General features: G+C 35.8%; 1 protein-coding gene across 2 annotated transcripts in view; it reads right to left on the bottom strand.

The window, feature by feature from the left end:
* Positions 1-23,256, bottom strand: part of cdh8 (cadherin 8) — a 357,541-nt gene that overhangs the window by 17,547 nt on the left and 316,738 nt on the right. For both annotated transcript variants that reach the window (XM_039763114.1, XM_039763115.1), the window contains 2 exons: positions 22,167-22,288; positions 6,619-6,736 (listed from right to left, as the gene is read on the bottom strand). In XM_039763114.1, coding sequence (XP_039619048.1) covers positions 6,619-6,736; positions 22,167-22,288 — 240 coding nt within the window. The remainder of the gene's footprint in view (positions 1-6,618; positions 6,737-22,166; positions 22,289-23,256) is intronic.

Raw genomic sequence — 23,256 nt, 5'->3', positions numbered from 1 at the left:
GCTGCAAAATCAGCTTTCATGTTTCCTTGTTCAATCGCAGTGTAAGGAAATTCTATATATCTGGATGACAAGCAAATAATACCACCCTATACAGCTGGCATGGCACGACTCAGTAATCACTGAGAAATACCCAAATGGTCAGCAAATTCACATTGAAAACCTCCTGTGGCTAAAAACCTGAGAGTTGACAGAACTTGAAAAGTAGCAAGTAGAGCTGAATTCCTCAAAGTCTGCATTTGTAAAGCTGGCACCAGTTTAGCAAACAGCTCCAAGAGGACAGATCTTGCAAATCAAATCGATTTAGAAGCCAGTCATCATCATCTATAAATTTGCACTCTTTTCTAATTCTTCCATTTGTGATGTCTTCTAACAACGCTAAAGCAGCTATGGTGGTTGAAATAGTTTGGCCATTCCATGCACCATTAGCAGAAATACCAAAAATGAATATATTAGAGAGAAACTACAAAAAATGCAAATCTATTAAAAATGAAGCACATGCTTAATTAATAAAAATGAGGTGATGAACAATGATGATATGGGGGAAACTAGTATAATCAAAAATCGAGAACTTTAACTAAAATGAGCAAAGACAAAAATAACTTCAGTAACATTATTCAGATACCAAGCACCAATAAATATAAACTGGATTGTACAATCATCATCAAACACATATAATATATATATATACATATATTGTGGCAGATGGCTGGGGCTCATGCTCAGTCGGGACGCCTGGAGAATGGATGGACCGGGAGAGCAGCAGTACCTCCCCTGGAACATGAGAAGGCAGCTTGGAAAGTCAACCTTGTGGGGACCCATGGCCACTGCCAGGGGGTGCCTGGATGGCTCAAAAGGCATGGTATGTAGCACCTCCGCCACACAGGAGGTGCTGGAGGAAGGTCATCAGGGAGCACCTGGTGCACATCCAGGTGCATTATAAACGGGAGCCGGAGTTGGGTGGAAGAGGACAGAGTTTGCGAGTGTAGGAGTAGAGGGAGCAGAAGACTTGGGAGAAGTCTTAAGAAAAGAAGTAAAAGGACTGAGCCTTGTGGGTAATTTGTGCACTGTGTGCTGTGCAGGTGAAAAATAATAAATAGAGTGTGCATTTGAACATTGTGTGTCCTTGGTGTCTGTTTGTGGCCGAGTTTCTTTTAATGTATATATAAATATATAGTATAGTATGTAATAACAATAGAACATAACAGATTGGCAGTAACACAATAAAATGATCAAAACATTGATAAAATATGACATAATGTTGTAATAACAGCAAATATCAGAATCTAGGCATGTCCATACTAAAAAACTGTTTAATCAACAGCTGTGATTTGCTAAATGAGATCATATGACAATGATAGAATTTTTGCACTATTTTCTGTCTGAAAGCACTCAGCCATACTTGATTGGATTGTGTGCTTGACTGAAAATCAATCTCTCCTTGGAATGTTATACATCATTTTACCTCACAGTTTACTAAAGCTCACAGATAGACCACACTACAATAAACGTAAAATGACTTTGAAATTACAAACTCATAATAGTTTTTCAAAAGGAGTATCGTCAGTACTGCAGTCCATAACATATGACAAAAAATCAGTTTTTACTTTCTGTTATATATATGGAGCTCATAGGTAACATGTTTATAATTATGTTACCTTTTAACATTGAGGTAAAATGCATTCATGACTGCACAATTTATTTTTCAGATTGAATTGTATATTTCTGGGGATATATTCTTTGTGTAAATGCTACTTGAAAAAAGACATAATACAAAAGGAAGCACGATATCTAATAGGACTTTTTCAAAATTAAGGCAGATTATTGTTTCTTATAAACATTCATTACTTTACATTTTATAAACTTTTGTTAAAGGTGGTTACAGAGTATGTTTTGCATGATAAGCTAGATGATAATGTATTTTAATTAAAAAATCCAAATAAATAAGTTTTACTAATACTGTACATCTAAACACTATAAATAAATCTGTTACTTATGCTGTAATTTTTACATTTATTTAAATTAATTTGTTTACATGAAAAAGGCTTCTTTACAGTTGCCCTGATGTGCACTGCACAATCTGCACTATGTTTTAATGTATTTATATTTTGCAATAATGTTTTTATTCCAAGTCTGAAAATTTCACAAAGGATATTAAACTTGAAGAAACCAGAAGGCACTTTATATATCAAACATTTCATTCTGAGCCTTTAAGTATAAAGAAATGGCTAAATCTAAATTGAAACAAAAGCTGCTATACAATATTGGAGACTATATATATTCAAAAATATGCACCTTGCACCCCAAACAGACACAAATGATCAAGACACATAGATTTTAGTCTAACAAAGACCATTTTTATTGTTCACTGTACCTGCTACAGAGAACACGCATTCCTAAAGGTACTGATGTGGGGCATTTTATGTATAATGCATTTAATTTGATATACAGTTGCAAGAAACACACTATGTGAGATGGGTAAATCAGAGTCTCAGCTAAAAGGCAATTCTAGTTTTCACAAGCAGACATCCGGCAAATTTACAGTGTCAATATCTCCACACATAATGAAAAATTAATGAATAAAACGTGCCCTTCCCAAATCCTTTTACTATATACTGTCCAGTGTAAAATGCTCTACATAGTACTATACATGCAGGTAAAAATCCTAAAAAATAGAAGATAAGGAAATCTACTGGTAATACACATTTCCCATTATAAACATCCATTCATCCTTCCATTTTATGGCCGGCCTTACAGTATGGCCAACCCTCCAGACATACTTTTGGATATAATATACTAAAATGAATAAGCTCAAATCTCCAAGGTGGAGTTCCCTTTCACACCTAGATGATATGTAATACTAATATCAATGCACTGTAATGTTCACACACACACACACACACACACACCACTCTTAGATTCCATCTAGCAATAATATTAATGCACTCATACTTTCAACTGCAAACCAAAAAAAATGACTAATACGTCAAATAAAAGTAATTGATCATTGTGAAGAGGAATACGACTGCAACAACACAATAATGATAGTGACTTGAATCTAGTTTAATTTTTTTTTGTAAAATTATCTTAAAGAGGCAAATTTGGCCTAAGGGTGCAATATACCCTGGAGCCAGCCCTGGCTTTTCCAATTTAGACTTCTGGGAATCTGCAGCGCATCCTGGTGGCATCACACACAAGGAATAAAAACAGCCCTAGATTAGATTTCAGGCCCACTTAAATAATATCATATAGGCACTTACACTGTGAATTGACCTGACAGCATATATTTGAATTGTAAGCATGTCTCAGGAAACACTCAGAAATGCAGAAAGGAAATATAAAATCTCCACACAGCAGACACCTGCAGTAGCCCAAGAGTTGATCTGTTGCTCAAGTGTATTGATTCACACTTGTAAAAATTATGTTTTGAAGTAAAAATATTAAATAGTTCTGAACAATTAATTTCATGGATGTTAAATTTTAGAATTTGTATATTATTTTTCAAGTAGGCTGCTAAAAGATTCTCTATCTCCTTCTGCCACCTACTGTATATCCAGACAGATCTCACAGATATATTTACGTTGGTCTTTCTTACATGCTGTACTACCAAACCCATGTACACTGGCAGTGCAGATTGACAGCTTGCATGGTGGCAGTATCTACAGTATATATATAATTCACTAAGGGCACGCAAGACAGTGAGCGCAAGCAAGACAGTGAGCACAAGCAAGACAGACAGCGCACGCAAGACAGAGCGCCACGGCCACCAACTCACAGAGCCCTGCCCGCCAACTCTAAGACCATGAGATACGGTCGACAGAGCCCCGCCTACCAACTCTAACTAAGGGCAAGCAAGACAGAGAGACACGCCCACCAACTCACAGAGCCCTGCCCACCAACTCTAAGACCATGGGATACGGATGACAGAACCCCGCCCGCCATCTCTAATCATACTTCCGCGTCTACCGTCACTCTCGATCAAACAGCAAACAGTTTTGAGGATAGTTTTAAAATGTGTTATTGAATTGAGCTGATGTATATGAGAGGAGCACTATGAGAGACACTCGAGCTCTCATAGCACAGAGTTTGATGTTTGGTACAGAAAGTACAGCTGCAGATGAGAATTAGAGTGAGAGAGACGAGTGTCAGTCTGTAGGAGATCAGCGAGGTTGTGGAGAGCTTTAAATGTTAAGAGTTATTTAGTATTGTATTCTGTAGTTAACAGGGAGCCAGTGAAGTTGAGAGAGAATAGGTGTAATATGTTCAGTGGGTTTAGAAAAGCAGGTTATTATCCTGGCAGCAGAATTTTGAATAAATTGTAAGCGATGGATACGTTTTTGTGGGATGACAGATAGAATACCATTACAGTAATCTATACGTTAGGTGACTCGGGCATTAACCAATACTTTAGTACTGTGTTGCGTAAGAACAGGACTAAGTCTAGAAATGTTTTTGGAGATGGAAGAAAGCAGTCTGAGAAATGTTACTTATATGGGATGAATTATTTAATAATAATAATTATTATTATTTTTAATAATTACCATTATTAGTGTATAAATGGATATAAATAATTGCATGTAAACAATTCGCCAAAATCTGTTGTATGTAAACGATACTGTTTAAAACATAGTTTTTTCATCAGAAAACCCGGTTTCCACGTCTACCTGTATTAGTTTAAATGGCATTTTTACCACTCGTAATAGGGTGGACGCGCTGACTTATTGTGTCGACTGGGCAACACAGTGAATGCGGCGTCTATCTATATATGTCTATGTTTTCCTGCTACAGGAAGGTACTCTCTCGACCATTGGCATTGATTTCACTCCTTGCTATTTTCATTATACTACGACGGTGGTTTCCTAAGCCTTTGTTATACTGAATTCCTTTCTCACTGTTTTCCGTTCCTATTCTTACACCGCCGTATGCTACGGTGGGCTTCGGCTAGTATCATGATAAATGAGTAATGAAAATGGATGCTAGGATTACCCAATACTGTATGACGCTACATCTTTTAAGTTTCTTCAAGCTTATTATTTAGCGCTGCCTGCTCAACCAGGACTGTAGCGAGTTTTTAGTCTTTCAACTCATTTTATTTGTTAGGGCAATGCATGAATGCATGCCATGTGCCACCACCTTCTGGACAAAATTCCATGAGTCTGTTGGATGGATAAAGAACACTGAGTTCCTGCACAGGCTAACTTTCTCTTTATTCTTCTTTTATGTTGGATGTATGACAGAATGCGCAGCGTGGCCTGGGTGGGCTTTTTGTCATGAAACCCCAGAGGTTATTCCTCGACTGGGCTTTTTTTCCCCTCTCCACTGATTATCTGACCCTTAATATAATTAGTCTATTTGATTATTGTTTTTCTTTGTTTCCACATACCATCATTTGTAAAGGCACCTTGAATCATACTTTTTACTGGCACAATATGAATAACTTTCGTTATTGTTATCTATTGATATTTACGTCCTTTTTGTCGTTTATCTCTAACTTTGTTTCAGGAACTTTGAAAATTTGATTTCATGGATTAAAAAGTCAAATGCAGCAAACTAGAATGTTACATTTGTGTTCTTGCCATTTGACCTGACATATATTTGGCCATTTATCATTCAGACAAGTTATTTTTATCCATGTCTGGTCTTCCACACATAGAAAATTGCACACTTTAATATGTGAGTTTTTTAAAACAATTTAAAATTACAATTTGATTACCACACAATCACTTATTGTGCTGCTTTAGTAATGCCTTAATTTTACGGCCAGAGCACTTTCTGCATCTTCAGGATTGTATCATAGTAAACAAGTAATTGCCTGTTTTAGAGCAGCTCCATAATGCTAACTGTAAAAATCTGAATTCTTCTTTCACTGTTTTATGGACTGAATATACTGTATATATTTAGGAAAGCAGACTTAAAAATATGTATTCATTTTAACATCTACTCTAACTCTAATTAATTATAAACATTTATACCAGACAAATTAAATGCAAACCTTGTGCTACTGTTTGTACCTAGTTCCTTTTTTTTGTGACTAGATGAGTCAATTACCATTTTACTTTCTAAATGTGTGGAATGGAGTCAGAGCCAGGACTGGCAGCTTTAGGCACAAGGCAGGATGGCAGCTCATTGCTGGGCACATTCAAACACACATCCATACTTATGCCAAGCTAATGCGGACCATCTTGCAAGCCTCAGAGTTATGATAAGAAACTGTAGCAACAAAGCCCAAGTATAAATGACAAGAAAGTGCAATTTCTTTTGCAGGCATCAGGGTGGGATTTGAACAAAGGAGAATTCCGAGGCAGTAGCATTAAACAATATAGCACTGTGCTTACCTGTGAGAAGAAAGTAAAAAAGAAATTTATGATACATGATTATAACATTATACAGTATATCTCAAAATCCTGTCTTTTTTCAATATATTCCGCTGATGCCTTCATCCAAAGCAATGTGAAAGTTATGTATGAATTTCTGTATGAGCACTGAAGGGGTTAGCGCTTCCTCAGTATTACATTAATGAGACTGTCAGTCCATTTCTTTAACCCGTAGGTCACACATAAAATAACAGTATTAGAAACGTGAGTATCTGTATTTATTATCTTTTTTCACACCCTTACTTACCTTCATTATTCTTGATAGTAAAGTTTGGGTTGTTAGACATTTCTGGTGCCAAACTGTAGATAAAGAAATGCCCATTCTTCGGATCATCCTTGTCAATAGCACTGACAGTCTGTATAACCTAACAAGTAAAAAGGGGGATATATTTTATTTTAAAAGCTGATTTCTTTGTTTATAACCATATTGCTACTATAAAACTGATTTCAAAAGGTGTTATTAAAAAATAATTAATTAATTAATTAATTTAGTTGTAGACATTTTACCATACTATTATAGGTCCTGTAACAATAAACAAATAAACTTAAGTAAATTTTACTTGGTAAAATATAAATTAATTTATTTTAAATAATTGTTTTACACGTAAAATTGCTTTTATTTAAAAAAATGCTTTTTAAAAAACAGTACTAGCTATTTTCCTGAAACAATTAGGAGTAGTTTTAGGCATTTTACTGATGCATGTATTTAATAAGTCCACAGAGACTAGTAATGTGGCTAGCATTTGACAGAATGAGAAACAAAACCATGTCTCTGAGTTAAAGCCCAATAAGCATTTCATAAAGGCGCACAGTATTGACTAATTAGAAATAGCCGAGACAAACATTTCAAATAAAAATTTTGAACTTAGTTGTAAATTTAGCTGCTTTAGTCAGAAAAAAAAGATTCTTCTTGACATGTTACAGGAAATAAACAGTAATGCCAATAAAGTAAGTGTATGTGATTAAAAATGGAGTCCTACATCAAAAGGCTTGATTAAAAATAAAATCAAAGGGAAATGAACGCATTGCAATTATGTGGATTACGGGGAGGAAGAAACAATGTAGTCTTGTTAGTGGTGCAGTCTACTTGCAGGGAAATGTTTACTATGGCATTTCCTAGGGATCAGCTAAAGGCCTCTTGCTGTTTCTTATCAACATAAATGATTTGCAATACGCATAAAATGGTAATTTTTCCAAGTTGAGGATAATACAAAATACACATCATGAAATGGAGTTAAAAGCTTTGGAATATGTTGCGTTTTATTTTTACATAGACACATAAAATGGTAGATCTTTTCAAATAGTTTAAAACAAACATTTAAATATAGTGCAGTAGTATTAACTGAATTGTTGGTATACAAGAATGGGACTAAGAATAAATTCACAATTTTGTATAATATGAACCAAAACATTCAAAGAAGCAGATCAATTAAAGACAAAAATATCCAATAAAGAAGCATTGCTAAAAGATTGCCCTGTTCTGGCAGAAGAAGGAGGTCAATGTATCCGTCAGGTTCAAACTAAGGAATTCTGTTGTCAGTAGCAATTTTTAATTCAGGTACAGCTGCAAATAAAGTGGAACAGTTTTACCCGATAGAACTTTTCATGCTACTTTAAAATAAGGCTATCATATTTTTGAACTTGCTGCTTCAAAGGATTTCTCTGTTTTACCATTTGTATTGCAGATATGGAATTATTTCATTGTTTTATTATATGGATATTGTGGGTGCAATTACTGAAAACTGTATATGTATTAAGCTTTTAAGTTATTTAATTATTAATACTATCTTGTGCTCATTATAGTAGCAGTAATGGGTCAGATTCAGCTTGTTATGTAATTAAGTGGTTACATTCATATAACATTGTTAGTATTTTGTCCCTGTTTTACTGTTAAGTAGTAGAAAAGAGTTTTCTTATTATTGCATTTTCAAAGGTGAAGGGACATATATCCTACGCTAGTTACTGCACCCTCACTTCCATACAAATCCTTGTTTCAGCATGGTATTAAACATTTTATAATACATACTATATATCTAGGTTTACAAAATCTTCTGAAATTTTCAGCACTGCTGTGATCTGTATTCTGAGCCTTATGTATTTACACCTTACAAAGTCCTGTTCACATCGGCTTTTACATTCTGCAAGTTGTTTTGCAGCTTCCAAGCCACCTACCCAGTAGCAAAACTGATTTTAAAGTGAAGTGGAGAGGTAGAATCCAGTGTTGCTAGCTTTACTTAGTCAATACATCCTTACCAGAATGGGTTTCATTTAATAAAAAAAGAAAAATCAGCCTGTTCACATGAATTCCCTTTAGTTTTCATTTATAGTACTGACTATAACTTTAAAAACTTGTATGTTAATTTAACTAAGATAAGTGGCACACATGTGTTTAAATTGTTCAATACACAACCTTTTAGTTAACCACTTAAATATCTGCCTTCTTGTAATAGACAGCGATTGTTCATATTATAGTGTCCGTGCAGGTTCAAGTTCAAGCACTTTATTGTCATTGTGTAACACAACAAAATTACTTTTTGTGACAGCCCCAAGGTGCATTTAAAGAAAAGTCAAATAATTCCAAATATGTCGTATACAGTGTTAAGTAATCAAGTAACCAGAGCAAATTATTATTGCTCAAAGTACAGCAGCATAAATTGTTATTACACCTGTTAATGAATAGTACATTACATATTCTATATTGTAATACATTAGTATATTGCACATTACCAATATAGCTTATTGCACATGTTCAATTAAAACTGATCTCAGACTAAAAAGAATTTCCAGGGTGAGTTTTGTCCTTGAGAATGTTTTTGGCCCTTCTCACACAGCGCGTCTTATGCAAGAGTTCGAGTGATGGCAGTTCTGTCCCAGTAATGGCCTCTGCTGTTTTTACGACCCGCTGAAAGGCTTCTTTAGCAGCATTGGTGCAGCTGTTGTACCAGGCCATCATGCATTTAGTTAAGATACTCTCTATAGTGCATCTATAGAAATTAACCAGGAGCTTCTGGGGGAGGTCAGCTCTCCTTAGCTTCCTGAGAAAATAGAGGCGTTATTATGCTTTGCCTATTATAGCCAAGTTGTTGTCAGCCTAGGACAGGTTCTCTGAGATAGTGACTCCTAGAAACTTAAAGCTGGAATAACATCTTTGGTCTTTTTGGCATTTAAGACCAGGTTGTTGGTGTTGCACCATTCTGTCAGATTCTGAACCTCTTCTCTATATGCAGCTTCACTGTTGTCTGTTACAAGCCCAATGACAGTCGTATCATCCGCAAATTTAACAATAATGTTTGATTGGTGAATGGGTTGACAGTCATGGGTGAAGAGTGCATAGACAAGGGGATTTAGTACACATCCATGTGGCACAGCAGTGCTCAGGGTAAGGGTTTGCCCATCCTGACTGACTGGGGGCGGTTGATGAGAAAATCCAGTAACTAGTTGCATAATGGGCTGAGCAAGTCCTAGTGTATAGAGTTTTTGGATCAGCTGGTTAGGTATGATTGTATTAAATGCAGAGCTGTAGTCAATGAAGAGCATCCTAACATAGGTGCGAGAGGGCAGCATGTAGAGCTACACAGAAGGCATCCTCAGTTGATCTGTTTGACCGATAGGCAAACTGGTGTGGGTCTAGATCAGTTGGGATGGAGTCTTGATGTGGGTGATTACCAGTCGTTCAAAGCACTTTGTGATGACAGGGGTGAGAGCAACTGGTCGATAGTTATTAAGACAGGCTATCCTCTGTTTTTTGGGAACAGGTACAATGGTTGTGGATTTCAGGCACAAGGGGACTACACCTGAGGAGAGAGAGAGAGGTTGAATATGTGTGTAAATACCTCCGCTAATTGGTCAGCGCAGGCCTGGAGCACACGTCCTTGCACATTATCAGGACCTGCTGCCTTCCTATTATTGATGTTTTCGAGTGCCCGCCGCGCATCATGTATGTGTACGACCCCAGGCTGTGAGTCTCCTGGCAGCTTGAAGCTGACTGGAGGCTGGTTATTGTCCTTGTCAAACTGGGCAAAGAAGTTGCATTGTTATTGGCCAGTGTGTATTATACGTCATTTTTCTTTTTGTAATCCGCGATTAATCGGATTCCTTGCCAGATCCGGTGTCAGTCTGAGTTACTGTCAAAGTCCTCCTCAATCCATTGTTTGTATATTAGTTTAGCAGACTTGATGCCCTTCTTGAGTATAGCTCTGGCAGCTCTATAGGCTCAAGTGTCTCCTAATTTAAAGGCTGTGCCCCTTTCCCTGAGCAGCTGTTTGACTTCACTATTCATCCATGGTTTCTCATTTGGGTAGACCTTAATCCTTTTGTTGACACTGACATTGTCCACACAGTAATTAATATATGACAGCACAGATGAAGTATATGTCTCTAAATTTGTCTGATGAAAAAATATATTCCAGTCTGTTTGTTCAAAGCAGTCCTGGAGTTGGCAAATGGCCGCTTCAGGCCATACCTTAACTGTCTTGCTAATTGGATTAGTACTGTTGATAAGGGCTTTGTGTACTGGAACAAGATACAAAGAGAGATGATCAGACTTGCCAAGGTGGGGGCGTGGAATGACCTTATAGGGGTCTTTTATGTTTGTATAGACGTGGTCTAAGGTGTTTTCCCTTCTGGTTTTACAATGTACATGCTGATAAAATCTGGGGAATACATCCTTAAGATTCGTTTGATTAAAATCCCCAGCAACGATATAAACTGCATCAGGGTTCTGTTGTTTACTGATAATGTCAAACAATTTTTCAAGCACTGATTTATCATCAGCCTGTGGAGGTATGTATACTGTCGTAACAATAACGACGGTATGTTCTCTCGGTAGGTAAAACGGTCGGCATCTTAGCATCAGATATTCCGTGTCCGGACAACAAAACTTGTTGATTGTAGTTATATTAGTACACCAAGCATTATTAGTATAGACACAGAGTCCTCCACCTGTTTTCTTACTGGAATCGGGGGTTCGATCAGCTCGATGGAGCGTGCAACCTGCAAGTTCAACTGCTGTGTCCGGTATGGTGGGATCCAGTCACATCTCTGAAAAAATCAAAAGACAACAGTCCCTTGTAGTTTTATGTGTGGAAATATCCAGTTGGAGCGCGTCCATTTTATTTGCAAGTGATCTAGTATTCGCAAGAAGAATGCTAGGAAGTGGGGTTTTATGCAGAGTACCCTTTAGCCTAGTTAGTAATCCTGCTCGTTTGCCTCTTTTTTGCTTCCTCTCCCTGAGCCGTCTGTGTCATCGTCTTCAAAGTGTACGAGTCAACGTTAGTCCCGGTGATCTGAGAATCTCCTGTGGTATTGCTTCTGTGTTATAGTAATTATCTTTGCTATTAGAGTCGATCTGTAGAAGCTTTTGACGACTGTAGTGGATGCCCACTTCCGTGTGTAAAATGATGAAAGTTAAGAACACTAACAGCAGAAAAGAGCACCTATTCGGGGAGCACAAAGCCGCAGGTTGTATTAAACAGCACTTCAGATGCCTTATTCCTTTGATGATGCATGTAACACAGCTATTGTAGGTTTAGGTTATTCGAAAGATTAAACCCTAAATCACTGCATCTACTGTTTACTTCAGTATTTATATACCTTTTGCTAACAATTCAATACATTTTTTAGATGGTCACATCTATATCTATATATATATATATATATATATATATATATATATATATATATATATATATATATATATATATATATATATATATATATATATATATATACACACAGTGTTGGCCAAATTATAATATTTGATCTTTTTGAGAAGTGTGTTGTAATTTTCTGTCTGAATCAAATGATTTCGCCAGTATTTTCACTATTATCACTCAGATTGTGTTGCAAATGTATATTAATATGATTAAGAATTGTTTTTGTATGGTTTTTGCATGGCTTTTTTCTGAAAATAATATTTTTTTGTGGGGTGACACTAAGGCATTAAAATTTGGCCTATTTCTGTGTTTTGAAGACAAATTTACAACATGACATTTTCGCTATTTCTGTACACCTTTTAAAACAGTTTGAGCTTATATATAAATAATCCTGCACACGCAAACAAATTCTAACACACAAATTTAGTTTTTGCAGAAGTTTGACGCGAATCTTCTCTGGAACTTGTACGAAAGTGAGAATGGGTAAGAAAAGCGACATCAACCCACGAAAAAAAGGCAGGTTAGAGTTTTGCTGGAAGAAACGACTATGACCCAGGTGGAAATTGGTAAGAAACTTGGTGTTTCTCAAGCATTTGTCAGTATTTGTTGAAGGTAGTTGAAAGGCAACCAAGGATTCTTTCCAAAACGTGAAGGTTTGTGTGGCAGGGAACGCCTATCAACATCCAGAGATGACCGGAGGCTGGTCAACATCTGTCTCCATCACAGGAAAGCCTCCTCAAAGCAACTTAAACAGATGTGGCAGGAGCATGGAGTTGCAGCCAGTTCAAGGACAGTGTGTCGCCGGCTTTTTACAGCTGGTTTGAAGGCATGTTGGCCCTTGAAAAAACCTCTTCTTATGACGACAATGAAGAGGAAGAGGTTGGACTGGGTGAAACAGTATTCTGACTGGACTTCACAAGACTGGTCAAAGGTAAAAATTGAACACATCTGGAATATTTTCAATAATTTTGTGACAATTATCTAAAATCTAGCTAAATAAATAACTAAGCACACATTGAATTTTTTTTAAACAGGTTGTTTTTTCGGATGAGAGTTTGATGTATGTCCTTGAGGACGGTGCTCAATTTGTGCGCCGAAGTCCTGGTGAGAAATTCCGTCCAGATTGTGTTAAACAGACAGTGAAGCACCCACTTTCTGTGATGGTTTGGGGTGCCATCAGTGTTCACGGCGTGAGTCGTCTGCACATCGTGGAAGGAACGATGCACCAAGATCAATACATCCAAGTCCTGGAAACACGACTCCTTCCTCAGTTAAGGGACTGGACTCAAGGACCTCATCAGGATGTCATTTTCCAGCAAGATAATGCCCCTCGCCACACATTCAAAAAGGTTAAGAAGTACCTGGCAGAAAAACAACTCCAATTGCTCGACTGGCCTGGGAACAGTGCGGACATGAATCCCATAGAAAATGTGTGGAAGATGCTGAAAGATAAGATGCATGATTGCAGGATCACAACCAAGCAACATCTTATTGAACGCCTTCTACATGTATGGTTTCACGACAAGGACATTAAAAAGTGTGCAGAGGACATGATTGCAGGCATGCCTAACAGAATACAGGCAGTGATTAAAGCACGTGGAGGCTGCATAAAATACTGACATTTTGGATGATATTTAGGGTGTCAAGGAAAAAAAACCTTAATTTCCCATAAAACATTCTAAATATATATTGAAAACCTATTTGGTTTGTGTTTTACATAAGTAACTATAAATACGAAGAATTGCAAGTCATTTATAATGCACCATATTGGTAATTTTTAGCTTTGAATCGCCAAAAACTGCAGAAAACCAAAATATTATAATAATTTGGCCAACACTGTATGTGTGTATATATATATATATATATTTATATATATATATATATATATATATATATAAATCCAATGTTTGTCTGTATGTCTGTCCTCTTTTCAAGAGAGAACTACTTAACGGATTTAGATCAGGTTTTTTTCTATAATTTGCTTGAACATTCTGGTTGATTTTGCAACTTTTCTCATCACGCTAAGTATCATAATTCGCAGGAACGATTGATTTGTGCTAATCCAAGACAGAGGCTGTGGGCCGAGGGGAGGGGGAAGTGTGACCTCAGAAGTAGGGAGCTGAGTGGAGCCTTCTCCCTCACGTGTCACCTCTGTTTGAATTGCTCTACCTCTAGCCACGTATTGCAGCGGACCTTGCCTTTACTTAGCTAGCGATACCTGTTTGTTTATTCATTTTTAAAGTTTGTCCTGTTTCACTACTATGCGGGCGGAGCTGGAGGGGAAGGCTAATAGTGTATAAATATTAACTACGGAAATAAGCTAATGTTCATTGTTTTTTTCTAGAATGATGGAATCATAAACAAAATAGGTATGGTCTTTAGCATATGGCTAGAGTTGGGTTTTGGGAGAAAACTGCCCATGGCTTGTGCTGGTTATGTGTTTGGTGGTGGACATCCTCTTTAATTTACGTCATAGCACTAAGGATGTTAGTTAAATAGTCATCTTTGCATCTTCTAGAGGGGTATTCCTATTTTAATAAGTGTACAAATTGATAAAAATAAAGTGGCATTCAAAAAAATCAATTGTATGGGGCTGATTAGCATACAACTTCCTTTTGAGACTTTTCAATAAGTCATAACATGAAGAATGTAAGCACATATCAAAATGCTAGGATTACAATCTTTGCCTACAATTTAAATTATCAGCTGCTGTTTTTTCAACTTCACTACATTTAATCCTGCCCTTGGACTGTCATAAAATTTAAGTGGGCCTAAATGCTCAAAAACCACTTACTTGCCATAAGGATGTATATAATTTCATATTCCTTCTGGAGCTCTGGGGTGTAACGCTAAAAGAATAACAATGGCCTTCCTCCAAAAAAAAAAAAATCCAAAAGTGATATCAAATCACAACATAATTTCCCGTAGTCAGCCATTTATTCTTTTTTAAACTAATGGAAGCAAAGACCATATTGGCACTGCAAGACAGCATCCAGCCATGAAGTGGGTGTCAGCAGAGCACAGTCACATATACCTAATGGGCCAGTTTAGAGTAACCAATTAAATGTATTGTAAATGACTTTAGGATTTTGGAAGAAAAATTACAGTCCCCAGAGAAAAGTCATTGCAGACACAGGGAGAATATACAAACTCAAGACAGAGAGCAATAAGGTCGGGATTCAAATCTTGACTGCAGGAGTTATGAGGAGTTATGAGACATACTATCCATTGCACCACCTTAACATTATATGGCTATCAGTTTTATGTTTTTTGTTTGTTTTTTTGTCACATTCATTCAGTCATTTTCGGAAATCTGTTTTCTCATAGCCTATCCTGGCAGTACTGGTCACAAAGCAGGAAAGAACTTTGTTTATCAAAAAACATTATAGTTTTTTTTCCATCCATCCATAATCCAACCCACTATATTCTAACTGCAGGGTCATTTTTTTGGATTTGAAATCATTGATATGCAGTATATGTATTAAACTGACAAATACACATTTGTACAGTGGTAACTCACAAGCTCTTGGGTACAGTTTCATCAGAATGATTTAATTTGTGCATATTTGTTTTCAATATAAACTAAAACATTGGTGGCAGGATTGGCACTCTATCCACGTTAAAATACCTCACACTGTTCCAGTGTGGTACTGAGGTATCACCCGCTGCCGTAATGTCCCAACCAATACTAAAAGGAATCTGTTTTTAAATATAAGGCTGAATAGGTAAAACATGTTAAAAATAATGATCTTGCAAGATTGGGATTTATCTATCATATCTAAATTCAGTGATTGTTACCCATGCAGAGTTTAAATAAGGATTACAATATAAAACATTCCTGTATAGTTCTTTTCTAGCATGGTTGTCTCTAAACTACACTGCAAAATCATAAAAAATAAATGCCTTTCCATTTCACTTGGTAGTTTAAAACTTGCAAGTCATTGTGTAATCAGGGTACTAATATGTTTTTACTTTTTTAAACATTTTTCACTTTTGGACTTCTGCATATCTGGCAGTGCTGAATCTGAGTGCATTTTCAGTCTGAAATCTAGCTTTTCTTTCTAGAGCGACACAAGGGATCACAGTGCAATGCTGTTTACTCAATTATGGAAAGGCTGAACACTGCTTTATTGCCATTTTATTGCACACATTAGCCAGTGATGTACAGTTTTTGCTAAATAGCTTTGTGTTGTATGGCTTTTATTTTCTTTATTGTTAATGCATTTTGTTTCTTTGGGATGTGCTTTTTCAAAACATGTAAGACAATTGTAAATAGATGCTTGTAATTATAAAAGACAAATGCATTTAATATGGTGAAAAAAATCCTAAAATACAAATATTGTTATCTACGTTTCTGCTAGGCAGTTTATGGTAAGGATTATCATAAGCTAATGTGTCTCCTTCTAAATGTTTTTTGTTTGGTTTAGCAATAGCTAATATCACTTGTCTAATAAAGCTAATACCCTGTTCTGTAACATATCAGCAACTTGCAACACAGTGTTACAACACAGTATTGGGGTTTTATAAACTTCAGTTCAAAAGGTTGAGTCAGTATGAGTTACCACTTTGTGTGAACGATATTATTTTATAGCTACTTGCTCTATATAGGTTCTTCAATATATTTAGTGGAGATAAGTTTGACGGTGTGGATTTTCATACCAGACAAACAAAAGCAAGGATACAAAGTGATGCTGTGGGTGAGAGCACTGACTATATTTTGGAACTAAACATAGTTTGTGGTCTTTCCCAGTACAAATGAGCAACCTAATGAGTTAGGTTGAACAGTGTGAATTTTGAATAATGAGCTTTGTTTATACCACAGTGGCTACTTGAAAGGTTAAAATACCAGGAAGGTGTCTTGAGATGATGCTCTCAAAAAAAGTCAGTTTCCCTGAAACTGATCCAGTATGAACCTACAAATCTAAACTAAAAAAATTAAAAGAGCTGACCATCACGTGGACAAAAGTGATAATGCCACTATAACAAAAAGATAATAAATGCACCACTTGCCACTGAGAAAACAAGCAATACACTACAAGAACAATTATTTTGAGAAATGAATTTGCAGTTGTCAGTGGATGTGTCAAAACAGGTATTTAAAGAGCAAATTATGCTCCATACTTGTGAGAAAAGTTTGAGAAAATTAGCAGAGGCCACCCGAAAATTATCTTCTATTTTGGTTACAGATCAAAAACATTTATTTTACGTTTTCTAAAGAATTTCTTATTTGGCATAATTGATTACGAGAAAGTTTTTCTTCATTTTAGCTAAACATTACACACAGCTGAAAATAATATTTTAAAGTTACCTTGAAAATTGTTTATTTTATAATTTTGCTAATGCACAAAAAAGCTTGTTTAACAGTATTTTATATTTAATTTCTTCATTCCGCACACCTCTGTACTGTGACAACAGTAGTCAATCAGTGTAGTTGAATGTGTCTCATGCTGATTTCTGCATATTGTCTCCTGGCACTGATTGTGTGCGGTATTATGATCAGCCCTTCTTCTGCTGATGAAGGTCTGTGAACATGATTCGGACAGCTGACCATTCGGATTAATCTGAGAATTACCATTGTTTTTTAAATTCTTTTTGCCTCTTGTCTATACAGTAAATTCACTCGATTTTATATTGGAATTTTGACAATTACTTACTTACTTACTTCTTTTTGTGCTTGTGATTTTTTCTGTTATTTTGTTTTAGCAATGTGTTGGATTGTACTAATTAGGGATTATTTAAAGCCAGGGTTAGGGAAGTTATGTTAAAAAAAATTCTATCAAATTGTAATGGGATTAGTTTACGCAATGTTTCCTTCAGAAAGTAATCATTTTAATAAGTACTTTAAATTTATGTTAGTCTCAAAACCATTACAAATGCAGTATGTATAATACCAATTGGAAAATCCAAGGATGACACCCAAATGTCCTTTTAGTATTTTAATAAGCAGGAAATAACCAATAACAGTAAGCATTAAATAAAAACCAGCAACTAGTTAACAAAAATCATTTTTATTAAAAAAATAAATTTTAATAGTTAAAAATAAAACTGACTTAACTACTCAAACACGTGCAAACACGGAGTCAGTAAAAGGTAAAATGAATGTTAGTGTAGCAGGAAGCAGGTGAGAACACATGGTATTTGCTTAGAAATGTACATGTGGTGAAAGCAGCAAAATTCTAATTAAGTCAGTAACTGTAATGTAATTACAAGAATTTAAACTTAAGGTATTATACTACTTCATTACTGGGAATTGTAATTAGATTAAATTAACACATTACTTTGTACCGTGTTAAGCCTAAGTCTGGTTAAAGCTGGCGTGCTAAAGCTGACTGTGCAGTGTCAATTGAAAGAGCTACTCTTGCAGTCTCAACATAGGCTTTCAGTATTTAATTTGTTTTTTAGGCGACTGATAAGAACTTCTTACTTTCTTTTTCTACCATGCGCTGCATTACTTGTATCTAACTCCCTCTTTTAAATTAATTAAAGCAACCCAGTAGCATATTTGTGCCATTTAATATAAATATATTGTCACACACGTGCAAGTAGGAGGCAGCTAAAGGGCCTGAGTAATTGTAATGAAACATCTGACCGGGGGCGGCGGAGTGCACCGACTGTCTTTCTCAGTTCCCTACAGACCTTTCCTGGGAAATCCTGCAAGGTTCCAACGCCTCAGAAGACATCACTTTCGAAGCCAGCCCCTTTGCTGATGTCACTTCTGAAGCCAACCCCTTTGATGACGTCACTTCCGAAGCTGGCCATTTTGATGACATCAGTTCCTCTCCAGGCCTTCAAAGCCTCCATCTTGGGCTACTATAGCCAGTTCTAGTTTGGATCCTGTGAGATGCACATCGTATTTCTGATACAACAAAACCTTTTGCAGCTAGGAAAAATAATATATGGATGGCTGCCCCAAACCTTTATGATGTCTTTGGCGTATTATTATTACAATATGTATATTTATTTTTTCACCCCTGCTGATGGTGACAGGAGCTCACTTAGCTATCAATCTATTTTTACTTTTCTCACTTGATTTTCATAAACAACTAATACTAGGTAAGCTGATAAGCATACTCCAGGGGATCTGAGAAAAACAGTGTGAAACTGTTATGTACAAAAGTGATCAGTGAAAGAATTCTGAAATATCTGTCTGATAACACGTCCCATCCATTTTTACTCTATAGCAGGGATCTCAAACTCCCGTTCTGGGGGGCCGCAATGGCTGCAGGTTTTCATTGTAACCCTTTTCCTAATGAGAGGCCTTTTTTTGCTGTTAATTACCTTTTTTAATTAATTTTAATTGACTTGTTCTTGAACACTCAGACCCAATAATTGTTTCTTTTTTCTTAATTAGCAGCCAATCAATAATGAGATACAAAATGAACCAAAACTGTGACCATTATACAATATCTGAAAATAAAACGGTTGGAGGTCTTAGGAATGTAGATTTGCTCAGGCCCCCAAAACATTTTAATAGTGCTATTAGAAAAGCAAAGAAAAAATTGACAATTTTGAAAATGTATGCTACTGCACAAAGAGAGCAGCAACAAGCCATGGAATTAAAGAAGATGTTTAATTAACAACAAGAATCACTGCCTAATTAAGCAAATGGCTGGAGTGAAATTGGTTGGAGTTTGAGGACCTAACTAGTATAGTTGGTCTTCTGTTGCCTCACTCACTTCACATTTCATTTCGGAAAGAAATGAAGCAATTCAGACGAACAATGAAGAAATTCCGGGGAACAAATTTTAAAAAAACAAGTCAATTAAAATTAATTTAAATGAAATTAATTAGCAGCAAAAACAAGTCACTAATTAAGAAAAGGGTTAGAATGAAAACCTGCAGCCACTGCTGCCCTCCAGAACTGGAGTTTGAGATCCCTGCTCTATAGATTTTAAATTCAGCCTGTTCTAGTAAGAAATAACTCAAAAATGACATCTGCAGAAGAGTTGAATTACCATCAAACTGGTATCCTTCATCTCTTCCCTTTAATTAAAAAGGTGGATTTTCTGAGCTTCAAGGAGTTACACTAGCACTGAGTAATGCAGCAGTATTGACAAAGAACAGTCAGTTAAATGCAATGCCTTCCGTATTTATGGCATACACAGAAACTTTGGAAGATCATAATATATTTGATTTTAAAAAAAATAACTAGTAAGCACTAAAGTTATACAGGGGGGCCTCGGGTTACAACGTCGCGACATACAACATTTCGAGTTTACGCCACTCATTCCCATAAAAACTTTAAAAAAATTGAGACGTGAGTGTTTTGGATTACGCTGTTAGCATCGTACTTACAGACTTACGGGGGTGAACTAGTTTGGTTGCGGGTGGCGAAAGTACGCGGCATATGAATGAGGGAGTTTGCGAACTACAGTAGTTTTGTTGCATGCTGTGAAAGTACAAGCGTATGAGTGAGGGAGTCAAACTTACAATGCTCACTCCCATAAAAACTTAAAAAAATTGAGACATGAGTGTTTCGGCTTATGCCATTAGCGTCATACTTAAAGACTACATGGGCAAACTAGTTTGGTTATGCGCAGTGGAAGAATACACAGTAACACACCAAAGGAGTTGGCGAATTCAAGGGAGTTGGCGAACTCGTTTGGTTGCACGTGGAGGAAGTGTTCTATTTGTGTTGCTTTGTTTGGCAACTTTTTGGCCCTTACCATGGCTCCTAAACGAAAGTTAGAGTCTTCAGATGGTAGTGTTTCGAAGAAGAGGAAAGCCGTCACAATGGAAGTGAAATTAGACATTGTAAAGAGATCAAAAGGAATAAAGATAAGGAATTTATTTTTACACTCATTTTTTGTCATTTTTTCTGCTACAACAGTACAGTGTACAGTACAGTATATTTATGTCCTTTTCTTTTTTCTGTGGCTTAGTTGTGTTTTTATGCTCTAGATTATAATTTTGCAAATGTGTTAGAATAGGTAAGTGACTTAGGCTAGGGTGTGTTTCGACTTACACCAAAATTCGGGTTACATCACTGTTGTAGGAACGGAACTGTGTCGTAACCTGAGGACCCCCTGTACTGTGAAATAAAAGAAAGCTATGGAGTTTACTGACATGTCAGAATTATGTCAGCTTTTAAAGTAAAGGATAAAGAAAACATCTTTCTTCCAAAATGTATTGAAGTGCCTTTTCACGAAACCTGAGTAACACAAAATGAAATAATTTACTATAGCTTTTTTAATACCTCTAACTTTCTAATGCACCTTGTGTTGGTTCAGTCTGTTAAATGCATGTAGTAAAATTTGACTTTGTGTCCACCAAAACATGAACATGTCTTTGTTCATTCAAGTATTTGTGCGAATTTTAAATCTAAATTGGTTGCTTGACAAACAGGGTTCTCCTTAGGCTTGACTAGCCAAAACAGTTGGTTTCTACTATTTGTGCAAGAGAAGCACCCAAATTCATATGCCCAATGCTCAGTGGAATGCAATGGCAGCACCAGTTATATAAAGATAACCCAGTTATACACACAGTAGCCTAATTTAGTCAAGCCAAAGGAGAACCCTGTTGTTCACGCAACCGAATTTTGACTGTCAAGGGGTCTCTTTAATTTTACAAGGATGCATGACCTTAATTACAAATGTAAGAGATAAGGCCATGACTGAATTAAACTCTCTCTTAATCAAATGCTACTTCACAGAAAAACACTGGTAATGATTTGGTTCAGGAAGTTCAAAAGTGCTAAAGATGATATGTTGTTTCCTCATGCTATATCATGAGTGAATGTGACCTTTTTATAGCTTAGGTACTATACAGTGCTTAATCAATATCATAAACAAAAATGTATTCTTCCCAAAAATTTAAATTTTCTTTTGAAGCATTCTTGTTTTTTAGAATATATACAAATGTTTTACCACCAATTAAACTGAATTAAATATTCCTGGTGATTGCACAGTTAAGACTGCCCTTGGTCGGTACTTATTAACAATGCACATTAAACCTAAAAAGTTTAAGATTTACCCTACATACTGGATTACTGGTGCTGAAAATAACTTTTTTTTCTGGGTAAAGTATCACAATGTTATTATTATTATTCTGCAACACACCATCAATTATTTTTAACATTTATTACACTTCTTAGATATGATAAAAAAATTAATGAAATTCCAAAAGAAGACATATATTTTACCTGCCCAGGTTTTCCATTCTCACAGAGGAACGCTTCATATTCAGTTGCAAATTCAGGTGCATTATCATTAATGTCAAGCACTTTAATGGCAACAGAAATTCTAGATATCTGACTATAATTTCCTAAAGAAAAAAAAAAGGCAAATAAGTACCAAATAAATTATTTAAACAATGGATTGAGCAAAGGCAAAGTTAAATGCAATGTTTTCTGTTTCAAATGTTCATTATTATTTAGAGAGAATACTAATTAAGTATAAATTGTTAATATGCTCCTTTGCTCTTACAGTTGGACAAAAAGGTAGATGGATAATATTTGACATCTTATTATATTATCAACTTAAATAAATAAGTAGACCCACAAGTAAATCTAATGAATAAAAAGAATAAATTAATGCAAAATATTCATGTTTTAAACATTAACATTCTACTTTAAACATGAAATAATTCTTATTTTATGCATTTTAACAAAATGCCGACAGCTGAAGTCTAAACGACAATAAAGAGCAATTGAATTAGATTTGGGTGTATTGGAATAATTCATTGTTCATAATGTTGTAGTCTTTGAAGAGAATAAAGTAAATGATTGCCTTTAACTTGGGCTGGAAATACAAACTTTAAAGTTTTTATCTATTAATGGGGGCAGGGTGTTGATGAGGTCATATTTATTTTATAACTGTTTTCATTCATAACACAACATATCCTTATCCAAGGTTATTATAAAAAAAACAAAAAATATAAAGAAAAAATGAATTTCTTCAGTATAGACAAAAAATGTACTATGCATAGAGTATCCATCATTCCAGAAGCCTTTAGACCCTAAAGACTTGTAGGCTGGATTTCATCCATGCATTCATTCATCCATTCTTAAACATGCTATCCTGACAAGTTAAATATCTACAATGAAAGTGACAACAATTGTGCTCCCTTCAATTAATACTATTTTGTATCCATGTGACATATATTTTCTAAGCACTTCTCAAGTTTGGGTTTATAGGAAGTCTGTATTAAAATAATATTTTGCTATTATAATAAACTCAGTCAGACTGTGAGGAAGTGGAAGATCACAGTGAGGACATTTCAGTGATCTGTGA

Source organism: Polypterus senegalus, chromosome 9 (genome assembly GCF_016835505.1).
Source record: "Polypterus senegalus isolate Bchr_013 chromosome 9, ASM1683550v1, whole genome shotgun sequence".
In the NCBI taxonomy this organism is placed as follows: Eukaryota; Metazoa; Chordata; class Cladistia; order Polypteriformes; family Polypteridae; genus Polypterus; species Polypterus senegalus.
This window is presented reverse-complemented; position numbering and strand designations above follow the sequence as displayed.